General features: G+C 39.5%; 2 protein-coding genes across 2 annotated transcripts in view; one reads left to right on the forward strand and one right to left on the reverse strand.

The window, feature by feature from the left end:
• Positions 1-14,514, forward strand: part of Ptp99A (Protein tyrosine phosphatase 99A) — a 78,291-nt gene extending 63,777 nt beyond the window's left edge. The window contains exons 7-18 of the mRNA XM_065492492.1: positions 5,137-5,331; positions 5,759-6,039; positions 6,096-6,352; positions 7,909-8,189; positions 8,457-8,671; positions 8,726-8,851; positions 9,368-9,832; positions 10,261-10,432; positions 10,491-10,627; positions 10,930-11,201; positions 11,266-11,401; positions 12,373-14,514. Coding sequence (XP_065348564.1) covers positions 5,137-5,331; positions 5,759-6,039; positions 6,096-6,352; positions 7,909-8,189; positions 8,457-8,671; positions 8,726-8,851; positions 9,368-9,832; positions 10,261-10,432; positions 10,491-10,627; positions 10,930-11,201; positions 11,266-11,401; positions 12,373-12,660 — 2,825 coding nt within the window. The 3' untranslated portion in view covers positions 12,661-14,514. The remainder of the gene's footprint in view (positions 1-5,136; positions 5,332-5,758; positions 6,040-6,095; positions 6,353-7,908; positions 8,190-8,456; positions 8,672-8,725; positions 8,852-9,367; positions 9,833-10,260; positions 10,433-10,490; positions 10,628-10,929; positions 11,202-11,265; positions 11,402-12,372) is intronic.
• Positions 14,076-17,450, reverse strand: LOC135945081 (23 kDa integral membrane protein-like). Its single transcript, XM_065492493.1, has 7 exons — positions 17,220-17,450; positions 16,912-17,106; positions 16,667-16,852; positions 15,410-15,601; positions 15,271-15,344; positions 14,762-14,819; positions 14,076-14,703 (listed from the first exon to the last, which is right to left on the reverse strand). Exons 1-7 carry the CDS (start codon positions 17,277-17,279, stop codon positions 14,569-14,571), a joined length of 900 nt encoding a protein of 299 aa, XP_065348565.1. The 5' UTR covers positions 17,280-17,450; the 3' UTR covers positions 14,076-14,568.
• Positions 17,451-17,558: the final 108 nt, after the last annotated feature.

Here is a 17,558-nt window from a genome sequence, read left to right on the forward strand (position 1 = left end):
TTCTGAAAATGGAACACCTCGTTAACTTTTAACTCTCGGAATTTGTTTTTGGTAGAAGCCGCAGTTGCATAATTCAAACTCTACTGCATATATAACTAAAAATATTTTGAGTTTTTAATAGAAAACAGCAAGAAGCAAATACGTTAACAACATAAGCCATATTTTTTTAAAAATATGCTTTTAGTATCTCATGTATGAAAAACGATTCTCACACTCGTGTTACAAAACAAATACAAATAATTGTTTCAATAGAACTAGTCAAAGCAAGTTTGAAACACAAAAAATCGTCCAGGTTTATCCACTTTAAAACAAAATGCTTTTGCACGCAAAGCAAAAGCAGCTGCTCGCAGTTTTAATCAGCAAACAAAAGCGATTGAGATCGGCAGCAAACAGAACGTGCGAAAATCTAATTTGGCTCGCGAACACACACACACACACACACACACACACACACACACACACACTATCTTATTTCAAAGCGTACGTGTGATGCGTTTATTTCGAGGCGTAATATGCACGGCACCCGCTTTTAGCCGAGTAGCACAAGCTTCCTTTCTCATTACTGAATTACATCTTTCCGCCTTGGGAGAAGCCGAGCCAAGCGCGTTTTCACAGCGCTAATTCCCCCGTTCCGAATGAGCACACTCGTACATAACAGCATTGTTACGCGCCAAATTCGCTGCGAGCACACAAATCCACCGCATGTGATGGTGCATGATTCCAAATTATGCATGATGAGCGATCCGTGTGTGAGTGTTGTTGCCTCGTTGCAAAGGGCACCACCGCACAAACACAACGCGGCCGCTTCTGCGTGAGCTACTTTGCACCCCCGTTATAACAACGGCCGGCTCTAATTATTGAAATAATTTCGTCTCGCCCTTTGAGAGGCGCACAGGAGCCGTCGGGAACAGGTGTAAATAATGAACATGTGCTACGCTCTAGTTCAAAGATTTTGGTTTACGATATTATTAAGTCTGCAAAAAGAGAATAGTTTTTTATAAGAATGACCAGAACAATGAATGGATATGCACTTGGGAAATTAACGTCAACTAATTTTACAAACTGCTCTGCTCCACGTGTGTTTAACAGGATGGGCTGCTAATTAAGTGAAATTTTAGGAGTACAGAATTCTAGCTCGTAGTGTGCAGAAAGCTGTTTCAGCCCCGCGTGCCTTACCGGCAGTAATTTACCTGCAGAACAAATTCCACGGCTCAGTGTTAGCTGCAGCAAATTTTGAATCACCCACCGTTGAATTGTAACGATTGACTGCACTCAAATCAGTGAACACCATCAAAAGGGGGAGAGCGAATGACGATGTCATCCATCTGCTATACACACAGAGTAGAATAATTTGTAAAATTAGTAAAAAACTAACTAAAAAGGGAAAACCGTAAAGTGGAAATTTAATTAAGAAATAGCTCTTTCCTCCTATTTTCTCGCACATGGGACTTGGAACTATAAAGTATATTTTTAGCCTCTGGTCAGTACGTTGGCTTTGAGCTCACTAGGTCCCAATAACACCGCCGAGCAGATTACATGGGGTCCGAGTGGCCGCAGAGGAGCTTGCACCCAATGTGGCCGTCTTTTTGCCTCCCCGCACCGAGATCTTTCATTGAAACGTCAGCCATTATTGTCCCTAAAGCCGGTGGGAAATTGAGAAAACCAGCAAGTAGCTATTAGGCCTCCAAGCCCATTGAGCTATTTTAGCTTTTCGAATCACCAAATTTTGGTCTTGATGAAACAATACCAACCATGAAAATAAGATTTCTAGCAAAATTTTTACAGGCTGTTTGTTTGTAGTCTTTTTTAACAATTACCTTTAACGCATGTATTTTGTGTCCTGGCAATATTTGGGTGTGGGCTGGATGTCTATATATAGTTAGCTACGTTCGATTCTCTATCATTGGCTTGATAAGTTCATTCCGGTTGGGAGGAATGCGAAAGCTTTCCTTCAAAAACTTCAGCCAGCTACCTGCTGGTTTGCACGGGACGAATGTCTGGTGTTTCAACCATAGAACTCGGTGCGGTGGAGACGGTAGTCCTTCGCCTGTCCCACCTTATTTATTCACCAAGTTCTTTCATGCACGTTCTAAAAGCAGGGAGTTCGAATACTCAGGTTCACGAAAAAGGCGAAGTCTGCTAACAGCCAATTAATTCACTGAAGCGAATCGCCAATTCGCACCACGCACAAGAAATTCTGCGTGTATTTTCGTTAATTAACAAAGAACACCAATTAAAACAGCAGCGTTCACGAGCTTTTCTCGCCTCGCACACATTCGGTTTATGTGCCGATCGATGGCGGCTGTTCAGGAATTTTCCCTGCGAAATGGGCCGATCTGGAGGCGCGCGCGGAGCGAGAGAGAGGGGGGAGAGTATGCAACCCGCTCGCTACATGCGCCCGACAAATTGCCTATGTGCACTTCCTCTTGGCTGCTCCGTCGGGCCTCAACAAATTCGTCGGTATCGACAGAAAACTCGATTCGAGTTCGTGTTTCCAACGGCACACGCTGACAGCTTTGAATGTGAATCAATTCTGTCTTTGCTTTTGGCTTCGCGCGCCGCTGCTGAAAGCAAATTGAGTTTTGGCAAACCACTTCGCGGCGCTGTTTCCCTCGCGTGCGTGCGCGGTGACAACACTTTTCTCTGACATATCCGCCTTCTTATTTCCCAGCCAAACACTCGCGCGAGTTTTGCAATTTCATCTCTTGTGGAAATGTTTTTGTTAACAAATGCATCAATTTCTAGATGCCCCTTGCAAATATAAATTCTTTTGTTGAGAAATAATTGTTCAATATACCTGGGAATGGAAATTGCATTCAATTTGCATGGAAAGTGGGTCAATTATTTTATTACAGTCGTACAATACATAGCTAACAAGACAATCAAGCAATCTAATTAGTTTCCCAGGAAAACTGATAAACGAAACGATGCAAACATCGCGTTAACTTGATTAATTATTTCTTTTATCAAGATGATGATGTATTTACATCTTCAAATGCTTCAATTAAAAATTTTGTACAGCAAAATAATTAATTGGTTTTCTTTCTGTTTGTGTTTAATTGTATACAATAAATTTATCAGCCTCTTAAAAAAGGCAACCCTTGGGTAAATAATTATTAAATTTAATATCAAATAAAACAAACATACACTAAACATGAATTTTTTGTAGCTTTTAATCCACTCATCAAATTACAGAAAGTAATTCAAATGAATCGCGAATAAAAAATTGGGAAACCTTAAAGAGGCAATTATTCACGCGAACGGAAAGTTTCCTCTTTATTAATGTCAAGAAGCCTCATCAACGTGGATATTTATTTTCTCGGCTTGATAACAATCACTTGAATGGTTTCAATTAATGTAATCAGCTCATCAATCCCTTCATTATACTAATTATGCATCTTTGAGAGCGATTTGAAACACCGTGGCAAGCAAATAAATTTAATAAGGAAATTGATATCAAAACGAGACAAAACTATCGTTAGATATATTGTTATGGGTGAGATTTTAAAAAGTAGTAAGAGCAGTCCAACAAATTGACTAATTAGTGCCAAAAATAGTCGTCTCTTTTGTAAAAAAAAAACGTCTAAATATCCCAACCCCATTAATTGTAAACGTGATCAATTAGGTTTTACTATGGTTGATGTACTTAGGCATAATAGTGTTTTTAATGATTTGAAAAATTGGGTTCATCTACAAATTAAAAAAGGGGAAGGCAAGTGTTATTTCAAATTTCAATTTTAAACTCTTTGATTTATAAACAGACATAAGCTAAAATTAATGTATAAGTATTTTGCTCTTAATCTACACATTTAACATCACCAATAAAATACAAATGTATTCAATTGAATATGTCTCTCGCATTCAAAAAATTGGGAAACTTAATATAAGAGCCGCGCGATTCTGTAATAACGCGAAGAGCGAATTTTCCTTTTTCAATTGTAAGAAGCCTTTAGAAACCAACCGGCACAGATTTTAATTTTTCTTGAAATAATAATGATCATTTCAATGGCTTCTACATTTCCAATAATTCTGTTTCGTTCGAAATCGTGCGATTATTATATTTTTACGGAAGCGATGGGAAGCGCCGTGGCTTGCTAAAGCTAAACATCATTTTTCCACACGGTTGTAAAAACGGCCGACAGAGGTCTCTGAGAAGCGGCGAGAGCATAGCTGGTGCTGTCAGCCAGCATCAGCACCGCGCACAGAACATTACACAGCACGGCCTGGAAATGGAAACGAGCTGCTGCAGTGGTTCAAGGCGTGCGTAACGGTGAAAACCGGCCGGGCGCATTTTTAAAAACAAATCGGTCTCAGAACCGTGCCGGTAAAAAACTGTTTATATAAAAAACCGGTAGAAAATCGGCCAGCGGTGAATAACACGCATGCATCCGCGGTGTAGTGACTCGTGCGAGAGCGGCACGCGGTGAACCGGTTAACCGTGCTCACTGGAGGCGCCAGGGCCACTGCGCCATTGTTTTTATTGTTGTTTCGGCAGTTTGTGCGGTGGCCGAGGCGTCGGCCGCGCTGGACGATGCGGGCCTTCTTGCGCTGAACGGCCGGCCTGGCCTGCGGGGCTGTCGCGACGCGCGTGGGGCCACCACTCGTGTCCCAAACCGAGGACAAAGATGAGCCGTGGGAACCGGATGAGAGTGTCGCTCGCGGCTCTGCTCGTGTCCTTATTAGTGGTCATCAGAGTCGGCAGCGGTGGCAGCATCGAGGGCCGTGCCCAGCTGCAGCCGGAGGACGAGTCGGACGAAGGTGCGTGCGGTTGGGACGCGGTGGCCAGGGCACGCCGCAGGGTCACTGCCCTGCACGGAGGTCGCACGCCTTGCCAGGGATATTGATTTTCGAGGCGAATTTCGCACGGCACCAGAACTGGCGGGTGTTCAACTCATATTTTTAAGTTGGCCCAAAATTCAGGATTTATTTATTCTGACTCAAAAATTCGCGAAGTTAACGCGAAATCCCATCAGGCAGGGAAATTGACGTCTATTTCGTTATCCTAAATTATGCTGTGCGGAAAGTTGGAAAGTGTCGTTATGGCGACCGAAATTCCGGAAGTTCTGTGCATGAATCCACTAGACTGTCGCTTTATATACATTTATAAATATGAATTGCTCTCCATTTTTCTTGCAGTTCCATCACGTCCACAGAACTTAACAATTACCTACATTTCGTCGAGGTCAGTGGGTCTGGCATGGAGTGCCCCTGAAATGAGGAACGGCCGGCTTCTTGGCTACAGACTCTACTATTTGCACAACAACTTCACCGACAGCATATCCTTCATCGCCATCACAACCCCTATCACCACGTACAACCTCACTGGACTGAGTATGTGAAATTTTTTTGCTTTTCTTCGGTCTGAACTCTGAACTGACCAGGGGCAATCATAATCACGTTGACTTGGATCAGTCGAGAAAATAATTTCAGCACTGATTGCTTGAGTAGAAATCTCTAAGAATCGTGCCAAAATCTATAATTTACTCTGGGTAAATGCAGAAAAATAATTTTTAAAGTTTGGTAAAACCGATTAAATTTTATGTGCGACCTCTATGATGTTCAAGACATCAGAACGAGCACAAATCAATTTAAAATAGCCTGAAAATCGATGATACTTAAATATTAAACAATTTATGCTCGTCTAGTCACAGATTAAATTTTAATTTTGGCTTCATTTTAACATTATTTTTTGCTCGTTGAAAATTTAGTAAAACCGACAGAAAATAATCTCAGCAACTTGCAATTTTGTTTGTTTCAGCACCAAATGGCGAATACAAGATTTGGGTGAAGGCGTTCACCTACAAAAATGAAGGCGAGCCATCAATTGCAGTCGACTGCAAGACCGACATTGCCGGGCCCGGCCCTCCAAAGATCATGAACTTGACCTGTCTGAGTGAGGACTCTCTCCTCATCCAATGGACGCGGCCAGCCAAGTTCTTCAAAAATATTGACTACTACTACTTGATGTACCGTAGCGAGGACTCGTTCGAATTTAACGAAAACGTGTTTAACACTTCCGCAAGCTATTTAAAATCCTCGGTATGTTCCATCTATTTTTCCCGTTGATCCATTTTGCTGACTGACTTATTTTACAGGCTTACTTGACGAATTTAACGACGGACAAAATGTACGAAGTGAAAGTCAGAGGCGCCGTTCACAGCGAGCTTAATCGCTCCGAGATTCTCCAGGGCGACGAGTCTCTGTCGAGGAAGATTCTGCTCAAGCTAAACTGCGACAAGGAGCACCTTCGACACAGTCAGAAGCCCAATGAGCTCAGCGCTGGCGTCATCGCTGGCATTGCGTGCGCCGCCTTCGCCATGATACTCGCCCTCTTTGCATTAATCCTATGGAGGTGAGCCAAGAAAACTTTTCAAAGATAAAAAGTATTTTTTGAGTTTCTGCTGGTAATATCATTTGACCGCTGCGATTGGGAATGAAAAACAATTTATTATACTTGCGCATACGCCCATCTGCTGACGTAAATTTGTCTTTGGTTGAAATAAATTTACATTTCTGCCAACGGTATAGTTTATATCGTATTTCAAATAGCTAGTGATTTGAATTTGGAGCTTAACTGAGTCTTAGATGGATTGTGAATTATTTAAATTATTTTCAGGCTATGAATTTTTTCTTGTATTTAAACTGGATTACTTTTGACATATTTTGTGTGTGTGTGTGTGTGTGTATATATATATAGTGTCTGGTGGTCAATCTATTAAGTTAAAGAATCTTGTTTTAAGATTTTTAATTTTGTCATTTTCAATTTTTAAGAAACTCGTTTTAAAATGGAAAAGAAACTAAAATCGTCAGTTATTGTTTTCATTTTCCACCGTATAACGTCAGTAAAAGAGCCTTAACCTAATTTTGCGCAGACACCGACACAATATTTATGAGATTATTAGTCAGTTTGTTTCTTTTTATTGGAACAAACTTCCGCTATTTTTTAACCAAAATTTCTTGTTGAAGAATCGCAAACCACAAGATTGATTTTGCACCCACTTAAACTTTTTCAAATTCACTAACAAACAGAATTTGACATGCGTTAAATTTCGGCGCTCTGGTTTTCTCTGGTATTCTTGATTCCACTTTTTATTAAATATTTAACATGTGATTCAAATGAATTGCCGTTTTTTATAAATTTATTTCAGATTTCCATAATTCTCTTAATGGTTTGTGTTGGGTTACGAGGCAGTGCGAAGTTGAAATAATATTTTGATAATAAGATAAGGATGCGATATTTTCAGTTTTGTAACTTTTATGGTGGTTCTTACACTAAAAGCTCACAATAGATAACATTTGAAAGAATAATCATTCCTAGAGGCACCCAAATCCGCAAACTGTCAAATTAAACCCCCACTTTTTGTGTCATGCCTGGCACTTGCAACATGAACAGGCAAAATTGTGCAACTTCCATCTGGCTTCAGTTAACCAATTGCGTTGATTACCAAAAAAATTGGTTAATTCAAGATTGCGTCACCAAAAGGCAGACTCTTTCCTCTTGGAGCCGCAGAGGCGCTTGTTTTGTCGGTTTGATATATAAAAAGATTTGATATATCCTAGAGTGCTCACTGTTGTATCATATGATGCGCTGATGCAACAAGCGATTCCTGTATTTCACTGTATTTATTTAACTTTGTTTGGATTATATGGGTTTTGAGGCCAAACAATCGTATGACGGCGAGCAAACAAGAGCGTGGGCCACACTCTTTTTTATCTCTATTTTTAACTCTTTAACGACCATGGAAAACGGCAGCAGCTCCCCTGGCGGCAAAATGTTGATTATCCTCGCAGGCGCCTGCCTTTTTCTGCAATGGAAAAGGAAAATGAACCGCGATTTCCTTTCCTTCTGGCCCTTCAAGTACCTTCCCCGCTTTCCTCCTAAGTAACTAAATTGTATGCCTTTTGCAGAAAATGCTTCCGGGACTCTTACAACTACCTGGACGACCTGCCCCCGATCGCCCCCAACGAGAAGGTCGACTGGGACATCACAAACGAGGATGGCGTGAAGACCACGATCCCGATTAACCACTTCTCTAAGCACGTGATGGAGCTGCACGCTGATGGAGACATCGCCTTCAGCAAGGAGTATGAGGCCATCCAGGCCATGGCCACCAAAGAGGAGATCGCCTCCGAATTCTCCCAGCACCCTGACAACAAGCAGAAAAATCGATACCTTAACATCACTGCATGTGAGTATAGATAAATAAAGGTGGCATTATTCATTTTTACTCAACATAATTATGTAGAAAAATTAAAGAAATGCTTTTGCGGGTAATTTGAATATCTCAGGATGGAACTTTGAGAGCGTTTTTTTTAAGTTGCAACATTACTGAGATGAGTCATTCGATAATCATAATTTTTTATCATACATGTTTCGGTAGAATTTATTTAGTATTAATAGTGTAACTAAAGAGTTCTTATCTTTTTATTTAATGCAATGTCTTCTTTTTTCACAGATGATCACAGTCGTGTGCGGCTAATGCCTGCTGTTGGGCAGAAAAAAGCTTTTGACTACATCAATGCCAACTACATCGATGGATTCCAGAAGTCGAGGGCCTACATAGGAACGCAAGGACCGTTGCCTTCCACGTTTGACTGCTTCTGGCGCATGATTTGGGAGCAAAGGGTTGCCATCATAGTCATGATCACCAATCTGGTCGAGAGGGGAAGGGTAAGTGCTGCCTACGTCAGGAGTATCCCTTTTTTACAATGTGTTTTTCTGCAGAGAAAGTGTGACATGTACTGGCCCAAGGAAGGAATTGAGACATACGGCGTTGTCCAAGTTAAACTGATTAAGGAAGATGTCATGGCGACCTACACTGTCAGAACTCTGCACGTCAAACACACTAAGGTCAGCTAAAATTCTTGTTTAGTTGATATAAGCAACTTTATGCAGCCATTTGTGATTTTTACCGGTAGAAATTTTTCAATTCGTTCATTTACAAAGCCTTGATTAAGATATTGTAAATAAAAATTATTTAAAATAATAATATTATATTACTTATACTTACTTAATTTATAATTTAAGTGGATTTCTCGACGCAATTGTCTTCATCAATGCAACATATTGACGGTGTTTTACTTATTATATTCTTATTTTTTCTACGTGGTTTTGTTCTGGGCTGTGAACCTTTTTAATGATCAACTTTAGAGCAAAACACTGCTCAACGTCTGTGTGTTTGCAATTTTCGTTAATCCCTCAAAAAAGTTTAAATGTAAAATAAAGTTGGTTTAAAATTAGAAAACCCCCGATTCCTGTACAAATATTTTTATTAAATTTTCATAAATTATCTCTTCTAGCGCTCTCAGATTTTACAATGTTCATCCATTTTAACTTATTCATATTATCTTTCTCCTGCAATTGCAGTTGAAGAAAAAGAAAGGCGTGGAGACGGAACGCACGGTGAAGCAGTACCACTACACCAACTGGCCAGATCACGGCACTCCAGACCACCCTCTGCCAGTGCTGAGCTTTGTGAAAAAGAGCTCGGCCGCGAACCCGCTGGATGCGGGTCCAATCGTGGTGCACTGCAGCGCTGGTGTTGGCCGCACGGGCACCTACATCGTGCTGGACGCCATGCTGAAGCAAATCGCAGCCAAGTCCGAAGTGAACATCTACGGATTCCTGCGGCACATCCGCACGCAGCGTAACTTCCTCGTCCAGACCGAAGAGCAGTACATCTTCATCCATGACGCCCTGCTCGAAGCCATCGAGTTTGGAAACACTTGCATCGGACACACCAGTGTTCCTAACTACATTATCAATCTCCTTACCTCAGAAGTCCTGCACCCGGACAGCACCCACCGGAAACTCCTCGACAGCCAATTTTCGGTAATAATTATACTGTGTCCTCTAATTTTTTCTTTTCCCTCTATATTTGAAATAGCGTTTAAAACCTTCCAGTTGGTTTTTAGTTGTGACCAAATTTTCTTCCATCTATAAATTTCTGAATATATAACAAAATCAAAAGAAATAGCCAAATTTAGTTAATTTCGTATTTTCCGTAGGAAGCTACATAAATTATGTCAAACCGTTAATATGTAATTTGAAATTTTCCCGGTCTAAAAATATAATCTAGGAATACAGCGGGAAAATAGAAATGTGTCACATCAATTGACTGAACTAAAATTTGCTTATAATTTCAATTATAATTCAAATCCTATGTCAATTGAAAGGAAATTATTGGATAATTAATAAAGTCAATTTGCCATGATGGTCTCACCACAGAACTAATTTAAAACTCAACCGTATTGTTACAGTTGCTAACTGGCTTTGCGCCGCAAGACTTCCACCTAACTTCGGCCACAAAGCAGAGCAACGGACACAAGAACCGCAGCTCAGACCTCCTCCCGCTTGAAAACTCCCGAGTGCATTTGACACCCAAACCAGCAGTGGATGGTAGCGACTACATTAATGCTTGTTGGATTCACGGTTTGCGCTTTTGCTTTGGCTTGCCACTTATCATCTAATGTTTTTTCGTCTTCTGCAGGATTCCACAAGTTGAAAGAATTTATTATCACTCAACATCCTATGGAGGCAACTGTGATGGACTTTTGGCAGATGGTATGGGACCACAACGCCCAAACAATTGTCATGCTCTCTGACATTGACAACACTATTGACCAAGTAAGTGACAACTATGCTTAAGAACTATGTACTATTTGATCAAAATATAAGGCAACCTTGGTGAAGCGAAAAATGTCTTTATCACCGAGTGATATTTTAGTCAGTGATGAGCTTAATTTATGTATATTAACAATTCTGTTGCATTTGGATTTGATTTTAAATTTAGTCATAAGAGAATTCAAGCGGTACAATTGACCAGCGAAAAATTTTTCAAATTTGGCTGCTATTCAAAACAAAACGAAATTATTATTTTATCTATGTCGCTTATATTGATACTCAAGTTGACCACTATCGCGTTTCAGCCCTTCTTGCAGTTCTGGCCAAACGCCCAGGACGAGTTAGAGAACGAGAACTTCAAGGTCAAGTTCGTGGACGAATTCGAACACGCGGTGGGCACGTGCAACGAGATGACCATCCAGTCGCTGCACGACGACTACGAACTTCGCATCAAAATGGTCCGCTGCCCCAACTGGCCACACAGTTGCGGTAGCATGCTGAATGTCTTCGACTTGCTCAACTTTGTACAAGAGTGGCACATGGACTGCCAAAACGGGCCCGTTGTCGTAATTGATAGGTAAGGCAGATTAGTTGCGACGCAGCTGGTGATTGATGACTTACCGTAACTTGTCTGATTTCAGATTCGGTGGGACGGAAGCCGCCACGTTCTGTTGTCTCACCTCTCTGACCAAGCAGCTTGAGTACGAGAGCAACGTTGACGTGTACATGTACGCTAAACTGTATCACAACAAACGTCCAGGAATTTGGAAATCTCAGGTAATTTGATTGATTCAAATGAGTAATAATAATAGTTTGATTGTAAGAAGGGTCGGGAATTTAAGACAGGGTTTTCAATTAAACATATACTCAATTTTTGAGGCTTTATTCTCTTTTTCTCTGTGATATTATTTGGGGGTTGTTAGTTTTACATATGAAAATAAGATAAAAGTGAAATCATTGTTCCAATTTCATAATATTTGGTCGTTTCTAGTTTTCAAAACGTTAAATATACAAAAAAAGCTTCAAATCACAATTTTGTCATTGTTTGATTGTAGTGTTATCAATTGTGTAGCTCTTGTTTATAAAAAACCAAGTTTAAATCAATATCTTTTCCCTGCCAAGCTATTGAGTCAGTAGCCGATTTCTAAAGATTTTGGGGAAGAAGTTTTGTTAGCTTTGCAGGATATAAAACATTACAAAGTAGGATATTTTTATCTCTTAGGCAAAAATTACAAATTAAATTCGGTTTTAGCCATGTGTTTTTGATATCAAAACCAACTAAAGCGATGGCGACACAATCAATCAACAAGAAAATGAGATTTTGAAGCTAAAATTTCGTAAATTTACTATCGTTTTGAAACCTTGCAACGGTTAAAATTCTTAATATCTGATCATAAAGCACTTTTACGTCAAGGTTAAGGAATTTTAATCAATTTTTAACGCCTGCAATATATAGAATTTAAAAATATTTTATAAATGCACTGAAAAAGTTTTCCGTGCATTAGACTTGCTTATCTAGTTTTTTAATTGATTTTGGATGATTTTTAACGGTTTTAGGTGTGGCTCAAAAGTCTTGAAATTAAATTAATTGATCTCATTCCCATTAAGAGGTTATATCAGAAAAATATCCGATCATATTAAATTTCCAACCCTATTTTTAAGATTGCAAGTAGGATCAACCTAGTGCCTTTCGATATCTCCCTTTGTGTGTTTTCTGGTGAATAGCAATGTTCTACTTGTTGTTGCAGGAGGACTATCTGTACTTGTACCAGTGCATTGAGAGCCTCTTGAAGTCACGCGAAGGTCTTCGCACACTGCCCCGCACGGGCATCTACTTGTCAGTAAACGGGCGCGCCAACGGCTACGTGGCCAACGGCAACAGCCACGTGATGGCCGCCTCGCCGGCGGTCAGCCTGGTGGCCGTCGAGGAGGAGGACGAAGAGGAGGAGGAGGAGGGGCAGGGGGTCGCCCCCGACGATCGGGGCGTGCCTGAGGGCATGGAGGGCGTCCAGCTAGCCGCCGAGACAACCGCCTAACTCGAAAAGACTGCGCCGAGCATTTGCTAGATTAAAAACTTGCCGCCTACGGTGCCCGCGCTTTCGGCTTTCCCGCCGCCTTCGCCACCGCCGCTCTCCTATTTTTGTGATACTTTCCAGCCGGAACTCACTATACACTGCTCCCTTTCTTTCCCTTGATTCGTTTCCGGAATGACGTCAGTCCAAAGCGTTGGTTTCATTTGTCGAAGCGAAAGCTTTTGAAGCGCGCGGCCCGTAGGCGCGTTTGAGGGCATTTGAATGCATTCCGAGGCCTTCGAATTTAAGACGACTGCCTCCTCGACAGACAAGTACAACTGATACAAGCCCAATCTGCCCCCAAAATTTGCCAAAGATTATTTTTACAACTAAGATTACTAATCCATTCGTTTATTTGTGATTTACTTTTTGTGTCTGTAAGATGCTGCTGAAATCAAAATTGTTTTGATTTTATAAAACGCTGAGTCTCGAATTTATATACGACAATTCTTCCGGTCAGCACAAAAAGCTCTTCAGTTCTAAATTGTAGCAGCTTTTTACAATTTAAGGGTATTTATGTTAATTTTTAATCGTTTTAGTCTAATGATCTAGTTCTGGCTTTTACATAAATATTTCTGTGGGATTCTCAAGAGCTGCTGTGTTTGATAACTTTTGCAATAAGAAAAAATCAAGTATTTATCGATTTGTTAGCAAAGTCCGTGGGAATCCCTCTCGATATCGCACATTCTTATATCAAACTAGTGTTGGTGTTTATTGGTGACCCCAGATACACAACTAGGAAGCGTCAAGGGGAAATTCTTGATCAAAACTGTACATGTTGGAAATCACCAATGTAAACTGTAGAAGTTAATGCAAAAAGAATTTGGTCTAGACCTCATGCCAAGCACTCCTACAGCGTCATCAGACGAGAATTTCTCTGCTCCTCTGACGTCGCCTCCTGTTAGCAGATGAAATGGATGTCCAGACATTTTCTGCGTGTACTCATATTGATACATTCAGTGTTGCAAAAAAATAGCTGCTGCATTTGGCAGCTTCAGTTAATGAATGGACTTAGTATTATACAGTAAAGACGTTTTATTTGTCATATCTCATGATTTAAATGCAACTTTTGTAAAACATACAATCTCAGACAGCTTTTTCGCGGACGATTGGTTAATGAGTTTATTATAACCGTTGATGTGAAAAAAATGAATCAATGTTCATCCAGACAGCGAGTCGGACGACTCGCAAACCGGAAATAATCTGCTAATTCGTGGATTGCGCAAATAACACCTAGATAATTGCTCCTGCGTTCGATTTCCTCGCGCTGGTTTAAAAATCTCACAAATAGAAAGCAACAGCGTGGAAATCGGCGCCTTTTTACGGTCGTTTTTTGTATCTCCCTTTTAGAGGTATTGTGTCACTTTTTTGATAAAAAATCGAAAAGCAAAGAAGCACCGCTGGGTCCATTTGTAAAAAGAATAAACCAATTCAAGGCAAGAAAAGAGGTATTTTCTGTGGTCCTGATTGACGCTATTGAGGGAATGTTTATGAGAAAACAAGCTGTTGCTATTTAATATTTATAGGGAAAAAGATATTGATATGTAACTCTGATTATTTTCCATTAAAAAAAAGACAAGATGATGCATTTATCTCCTTATTTGTTACGTAAAAAAGGAAAGCAAAACTAAATGGTGTAGCTTATTCAAAACTGCAGATCCAGTTATTATTTATTGTTCAATGTAAAGCAGATTGATGTAGACAAAACTTGGATGTAAAAATCTACAAGACGGAAGAATGATGATGCAGGTGATTAACATTATAAAATGAAAAATGATAGTCTATGAGAAATAAAAGGATGGTAATGTAAAAATAAAACTCGTTTCGATTTTCCTCACACACTCCACGAGACCATTTTTTATGATTTTCAAGTCAACCAACTTTGTGAACCATCGTTTCGTCGTTCCACGCACTATTTTTGCTGGCAGAACGAACGTATCTCGGAGAGGGCTTTGGAGGCACGGGTGGTGCACTTTTTCGCGGAAGTGAAGAAATCATGGATATGGTCTAGTGCAAAAATTTCTAAGTAAAACAAAGCACAATTTGAGGGTTTTCAAATGTTTACTCTCATATTTGATGCATTCAGCGGTAGCTGCTCCTGCTGCAACTCAGCATCCAAAGCACTAAAAGGAATACAAAAACCAAATCGTTATATTGTATTTGGTATTGCGTACATTACCAAAAGACAATGCAATTCAAACAAATGCAAATGAAAAATAACCTAAAAATTTGGATTTTAAATGAAGTAAAATTTAAAGAAAAAACATTTTCTGGACCGCCGTGAATGACATTTTTCTCGGGAGTTGGAAGTATTTCTCATAAAGATAAGAACACGTGTGGCCCTGGCCCCGACAAGAAAAATATTTTTGCTAACATTAGAGGATAAAGCAAAAAAAGAGTGAATTAGGGAAATCGAAAATCAATCCTGGAAAGAGATGTTTTGAATGAAAGCGACTTCAATGGACATTCCTATATTTTAATTAAATCCAGATTTTTTTTCAATATCAAAGTCGCAACGTGAAAAAATAAAGTAGAAATCCCCAGTCAATAAAAAAATTGATCTGAGAGTCTTACGCATTTCTCCTTCTTCTCTTCTTTTCGTGTTGGAGAGATCTGCTGTAAGAGCATCCGGCGTACACTCCCAGAAGCTGCTCGACAGGAAAAGAAAAGTGTGATATTCTGCAGTAAAAGCAAACGCGCTTAAGTGTCTTACAAGCACAAGGGAGGTGACAGCCGCCACAATGGTGATTTGCGCTAGTTTATCCGCTGAGAACTCGGTGAGTGCTACCGAGCATCCCCGAGGATAGGTTTTGGAGCACACTTGTTCAACTACGTCGCAACAGCTCATCGGCAGAGATCCAGTCGATCTGTAGTCAGCAGCTCCGTTCAAGCCACAACATTTCAACTTAAATAAGAAGGATTTTTATTTGCTGTGGCATTTCGTCATTTTTTTGTATCCTCTTGTTTTTTGTGGACAAAGAGGATAAGAGATGGCTGTCTAAGTCACATATTATATTTTCTTTAAGCAAAAAGGAAAAAGGAACGCCCTTGCTAAATTTAACTGATGAAAACTGTACAAAAATATATCAGTAGGGGCCAAAATATCATTTATTTCGTATAGATTTGTTGACTGCGTCGGTAAGTCGCCAGACGGAAATTATTTTTTTATGAATGATGAAATAATTCTGAAGCCGTCTCAACAATTTAAGCCTACAGAATTGGATAATTCCATATTTGGAATACTTCACAGTTCAAATATAATAGAATTAATAAACCTTTTACAATTTTTGTATAAAATAATTATGATGTGTAATGCATGAACAAGAAACAAAATTGAATTAAATCGCTCTTGCTAAGGGAGGCATTCTTATATATTATGCAATATAAACCTATGTGATAAATTCTAAAATAATAAATTTTCCGAACATACATCATATAGCAAGCACCGGAATGAATTGATTTTTTTTAATTTTGTAATTTAAATCAATTCTTTGAAATTGATTTCATTGCTTTTGTGCCAAAACGGTGACAAAAGCTTTGATTTTTTTTCTGAAATTTTTAGTTATGAAATTGATTTTACAACGGTTACTCTTAACACCTGTAGGTGATCAAAGAATGATTTTGTCGATATTTTTCAATTAAGCTTATCTACACTGCTCCAGAAAATAAATAAAATAAATAATATGGCTTATAATGATAAAACTTTCAGCTTCAAACCTTCACTATATATTGAAAGATTAAATATGAGTAACAAAAAAGGAAAGGTAATGCTCTTTTGCAGAATTGGGAATAATTATAAAAGGACAACAAAATTAATCCAAAATGTCATTTAAACACAAAATCAATTCAATATTTCTATTTAATTTAGATATTGTGAGATTTTTATTTCTGGAGCAAGAATATGAGTTATGTTTAAACATTAAAATATAAAGTGAAAGCTTATAAGATTAAATAATTATTCACAACTTACTGAGGCCTGCAGTGCATCCCAATAATGCTTGGTTTTTGCGTCCTCCAGACTCTTCGGGTTTGCAACAAGTACCGGGTTTACGATTTTGTGCGCCAAGTAACCGGCCTGGACCTTGTGCCTAAGGAATAGTGTCCAGCAGGAAAGTGCCAATGCTAAAATCGCGCTCGTTGCCACCAAGAGCCAGTACTACATACAGAAATTATAATTTTTTATTTTTACCCAATAGTTGTATGAAAACGACTTACAATTATTGCAAGAGTTGACTTTTTGGTGGTGAAAGCGCGGAATCCGAGCACAACAATGCTGGGCAACAGGAGCAGCGCTCCCAGCAATAAAGCGATGGAAGGAGCGGCCACGACCGTGACATCCAAAAAGTACCCATAGTTCAAAACCTCGATCAGCACCCACGCCGCAAATACCGTTGCCGCGGAGCTGAGTAACTAAAAAAACAAATCAGCAAAGATAATCTACAATAATTTCGTATCTCATTTTAATATTGTCATATATTCGAAATATGTATGTAAACGTGAATAAAAAATTAAGAAGAGCTCACCCCGAGACAGAGGTCGTAAATGACGAATCCCCACCTGATGAAGGCAGTGCCGACTCCCATAGTTACTTCACAAAAACTGAAATGAATTCAATGTATTATCTGTTGTTTTCCTCAAATGTTGCGTATTCCGGAACCCATGATGGCTTTCCCTTGTCAATACAAGTGAGACATCCACTGCACTCCGACTAATTTGGCGTTATCGTCATTATGGGCGTGCTGTGTTTATTGTAAATTACACCTGCATGCTGTGCTTATTATCTTTCAAAACTTCACTTTGATAAGATAACGCGCCAATGTGGAAGGGATCCTTTTGATTCATTAAAAGATTTATTACAATTT

This window comes from Cloeon dipterum, chromosome X (genome assembly GCF_949628265.1).
Source record: "Cloeon dipterum chromosome X, ieCloDipt1.1, whole genome shotgun sequence".
In the NCBI taxonomy this organism is placed as follows: domain Eukaryota; kingdom Metazoa; phylum Arthropoda; class Insecta; order Ephemeroptera; family Baetidae; genus Cloeon; species Cloeon dipterum.

Excerpts from the sequence above, each read along its gene's own strand:
- LOC135945081 (XM_065492493.1), bottom strand. The coding sequence starts at position 17,279 with ATGGGAGTCGGCACTGCCTTCATCAGGTGGGGATTCGTCATTTACGAC. Across the intron at positions 17,107-17,219 it reads TTTACGACCTCTGTCTCGGG|TTACTCAGCTCCGCGGCAAC; the intron begins GTGAGCTCTTCT and ends TTGTTTTTTTAG. Across the intron at positions 15,602-16,666 it reads GGGATGCACTGCAGGCCTCA|TTGAAATGTTGTGGCTTGAA; the intron begins GTAAGTTGTGAA and ends TTCTTATTTAAG.